General features: G+C 57.6%; 1 protein-coding gene across 1 annotated transcript; it reads right to left on the reverse strand.

Annotated features, from left to right (window-relative positions):
- Positions 1 to 1,783: 1,783 nt before the first annotated feature.
- Positions 1,784 to 4,015, reverse strand: LOC104075039 (vasopressin V1b receptor-like). The gene is given in 3 exon segments (XM_009575389.1): positions 1,784 to 2,091; positions 3,042 to 3,256; positions 3,258 to 4,015. Coding segments are annotated over 3 exon segments (1,281 nt in total).
- Positions 4,016 to 4,293: the final 278 nt, after the last annotated feature.

Consider the following 4,293-nt stretch of genomic DNA (forward strand, 5'->3'; position numbering starts at 1 on the left):
GACTGGGGACCGGTTCCCTCCCGTCACTCTGCGGTTTGTTACCTATGGTTTTTCAAGAAATCAACTTTCCCTTGGGGAAGGGGAACCGTGCAATAGCTGGGAGCTCTGCTAGGCTGACGGAGTGCTGCCCCCGGGTACAGCCCCCCTTTTCCAGGGATGGAGCTGCCCCAAGTGCATTTCAAATTGGCTCAGCAGTGATGTGCTTTAATGAAAGGTTGTGAGACGATTGATTCGGTATTGATCCCAGGGAGGGCTCTGAGGTCGGGCACTGCTGGTTTTATGTCCTTGTTGGATCTGGCCCAATTTGAAGGGCACATGAAGGAAAAGGTTCAAAAAACCAAACAATTTCTGGGAAATGTTGTTAAAGGTCAGGAGAGCTGGGTTTATGGACCTGGAGATGAGGTCAAAACCGGCTAGTGAGGGTTTCTGGAAAAAATTATTCAAATGCTTGGTGATTAAAAAGTGAAAATAATTTAAGATTTCAAAATACTTTACTCTTAATGTCTTTCTTTTACAGATTTAGCCTGTGATAACAGAGAGAATAACATACCTTGCTTGCAGGGAATTCAGTACTTTCCTCTCTGAGACACTTGTACATCCTCCATCAGTAGCTTTTGAGCTCGACTCCCAGAGCAAATGGATGCTCTTGCTCTCACTCATGCTTTCTTCTTAAACAAAACAGCTTCTGGGAGACCCACAACATGCAGGGAGAAGGGCAGGGGCCAGGCTGGGACTGCAAGGCCATGGCTCGCTCCCTGCTGCCGGCCGCCCCTCCTCTGTCTCCCAAGTGCCCTGAAGCCATCCCCGAGCCCTGGGTGGTTTCTGCACTCTGATCTCTGCTAAATAAGACAAAATCACCAGCAATTTGAGAGCAGCTCTTTAATGGGATGCAGCAGCTGTCGGACAGCGCGGAGCAGCCCTGCACAGGCTGGGGGGCTGCGAGTAAACCTGATGGAAAGTGCCGGGGCACGGAGGGAGGCAGGATCTGCCTGGGCAAGCTGGAGCTGGGCCAGGGTTCCTGCGAGCAGCTCTTCGGTGTCAGTGCTGCATTTCGGATGCTTGCACCAGCGCAGCGCAATGCCGCTGTGCGGTAGCAGGACAGCTGTGCACAACAGGAGGGGACATTTCTGCCCCGGGGCTTCTGCCGCAGCCCCGTCCCCGGGGAGGTGGGCAGGGGGTCTGGCTCCAGAGCTGCCTGTCAGCAAAGGGCAAGGCCATGCAGGGCAGCGGGGAGAGTGTGCTGTGCCCAGGGCGTGGGAAAGCTGCCTCTGCGTTTGCTGCTCTGCCAGCAAAGCCCCGAGGGTGGGAGATGAGTAACTTGCTTGCAGGGAGCTCTCGAGCAGATGTAGCCACGTTGCCTCCTGCTGTGCTTAGGCTGCTTTGCTGGCATCTCAAACACCCAAAGCTCGAGTCCCTCCAGGAAGACACGCTGGTGCAGCAACCCCCGGCTGATACCTGGGCTGTGAGGCATTCCCGGAGGAGAGCAGCCGGGCAGTGAGAGGCTTCCTAATGTACGAGGGAGGTGGATGCTGTGGTCGGGCAACAGCTGATGGGGCTCTGTCCATCTTCCCCGATGCACACAGCAGATGCAGTGTGCACAGTAGCAAGCACACAAGGAGAAGACGGACAGTGATGCTTTCTGGGTTAAGCACCCAGTTTTCTGCAGAATGAGATGCTACCAGTGGGGAGAGACATCTCTTCAGTGACAATGTTGGCGGTGTCACATCTGGTGGCAGCTGCCCTCAGTGGAGGGATGTGCCCGGGAACCGGCCACTGCTGCAGCCTAGAGCATGCCTGACTCGGTCACCACCTCCTCGCAGGGTGGGTAGAACTCCTTGGTGCTGCCCCTGCGCAGGGGGAGGCCGGCGGGGCTGGCGTGGTGGCTGTGGCTCAGGATGGTGGTTTTCCTGCTGCAGAGGCTCCCGGTGGAGGCCTGTCTCCGCAGCCCGTGCCGGGGACTGCCCCAGCAGGACAGGCAGCGTGCTGCGTCCTGGAGCAGATGCCCGCTGAAGAACATGTAGATCCAGGGGTTGCAGCAGCTGCTGAGGCTGGCCAGCAGCATGGTGATGGTGAAAGCCACGTTGGTGGACTCTGGGAAGGCAAGGGAGGGAGCTTAAACATCCATCAGGCTGGGCATGGTCTGGGCAGGGTCCCAGTGTGCAATGGGCAGGACCGTGGGGGCTCTCTTTGGCTTGGGCACGTGTCCTTTGTCCCATTCCCATCCCATCTGATTGGCATTTCTTTGGGTAGGAGAGTTTTGCAGTATGGCAGGCAGAGCTGGGCTCTACCCTTGGCTGAGGCTTGCAGATGGGTGATGTACAGTAATATGGATGTGCTGGAGCACGTCCTCAGGGACAGTGCTGGGAGATGAGACCCAGCAGCTTTTGGACCTTCCTTCAGCCTGTTTGCTGGCCAAAGCATCTCCCAGAAGCCTTTCAATCTTGGATAAAGTTCCTTCTACCCACACACAGGCTAGGAGAGCTACTGAAAATTTACAGGAAAAAGTCAACCTATGAAATCAGAAATCCACTTCTGAAACCTCCGCAGCTGGCTCAGCAAAAGCCTCAGCAGCACTCGACGCTACAGGCAAAGGACCTGCTCCAGCAGCACGGCTGCTCCGCGGGGCAGTCCCGGCTGAGGATGGGAGCAGCAGGCACAGTTAAAACCCTCCCCGCAGTCATAGAATCATAGAATCATTAAGGTTGATACCAAACACAGCAGCTCCTGAAGCAAGTTCCCACATGAGGGAAGAGACAGACATGGCAAAGATGTTCCCACAACATCTTTACATGTCCCTACAGGTGATGGTCAGAAGCCCTTGCTTTTCAGTGGTTTTTCTGGTGAAAGCAATGATTTGACTCTGCAAACAGTTTTTTATAACTACTACTGGGGAGCAAATCTGTAGCCTTCCCCACGATTTTTAAAATGACAAACTAACAGTTCTTTTTTGTTAAAAACACAACGGGCATGCTGTGCGCCTCAGGTGCCCAGGGCCCTGCGCCTGCTCTGGGCTGCAGCCCAGCATCCCCACCTCTACTCACCATCATCAGGAGCATCCTCGTCCCACACCGACCACATCTGCATGCTGAAAAACGGCGCCCAGCAGACGACGTAGGCCACCACGATGACAAAGGTCATCTTCACCGTGCGGATCTTGGCACGGGAGATGGTGCGCACGCTGCTCACCCGTGAGGGCTGCCCGCCGGGGCATTGCCCGCTCTTTTCGGAGGAGCAGGGAGCCGGAGGGGCAGCCGCTGCCGGCTCCCCCCTGGGCACTGCTCTGGGTCTTGCCCTTGAGGTTCTTGCAGATCTCGTAGCAGATGAGGCTGTAGCAGACGGTGAGGATGCCCACGGGCAGGATGAAGATGCACAGTGTGGTCCAGGTGATGTAGGCTCGGGCTCCCCACGGGTACCTGAAGTCTGCCCAGCAGTCCAGCACCCCCGAGCCCTGGCGCACCTCCCGCAGGGAGAAGATGAAGACCTGGGGCAGGCTGAGCAGGCAGCTGAGCAGCCACGTAGCCGCGATCATCACATAGGCCTGGCGGCTGGGCTGCTGCAGGGTGCGCAGTGGGTGGCACACGGCCATGTAGCGGTCCAGCGTCATCACGATGAGCATGTAGGTGGAGGCGAACATGCTCAGCACCTGCAGGTACTTGACTGCCCTGCAGAGTGGGTCTGGCCCCAAGAAGCGGTATGTCACCTCCCAAATCATCTGCGGCAGCACCTGGAAGAGAGCAACACCCAGGTCGGTCAGCCCCAGGTGCAAGATGAAGAGATGCATCCGGCTCATCTTCTTCCTCAGGCGGTACATTGCCAGCAGCACCCCCACGTTGCCTACAGTCGCTATAGCCAGGATGGTGGCCAGCACCCCGATCTCTGCCTTGGCCAGCTCCTCATCCCGGGTGTGCAAGAGGGTCAGGTTGGGGTCCCCTGCCAGGGTCTGGGGGCTCAGCAGCCCCTGGCCGTGCCCAGGCTGACTGCGATGAGTGCTGTTCCAGCCCCAGCCTGGTTCCATCCCTTTGGGAAGCTCTGCAGGAGCCCAGGCAGCTATAATGCTCGTCTCTGATGGCCTGTTAAACCCTTCCTTGCCCCCCGGGGCTGAGCTCTCGGGGTCAGTGCTGCCCCTGAGCACCGCTGCACCAGCTCTGCCCCGGGCCGGGGGGGCTGGACATGCCTCTCCTGCGGTCCCCACCACCGGTACAGGTTGTCACCTCCTCTCCCTTGTGCAGCTCAACATCACGCTAATCCTGTGCTGTGCGGCTGCAATTCCCCTCTCTGGCTGAGCTGCTCTCT

This window comes from Fulmarus glacialis, unplaced genomic scaffold (assembly GCF_000690835.1).
Source record: "Fulmarus glacialis isolate BGI_N327 unplaced genomic scaffold, ASM69083v1 scaffold33963, whole genome shotgun sequence".
NCBI classification, from domain to species: Eukaryota; Metazoa; Chordata; class Aves; order Procellariiformes; family Procellariidae; genus Fulmarus; species Fulmarus glacialis.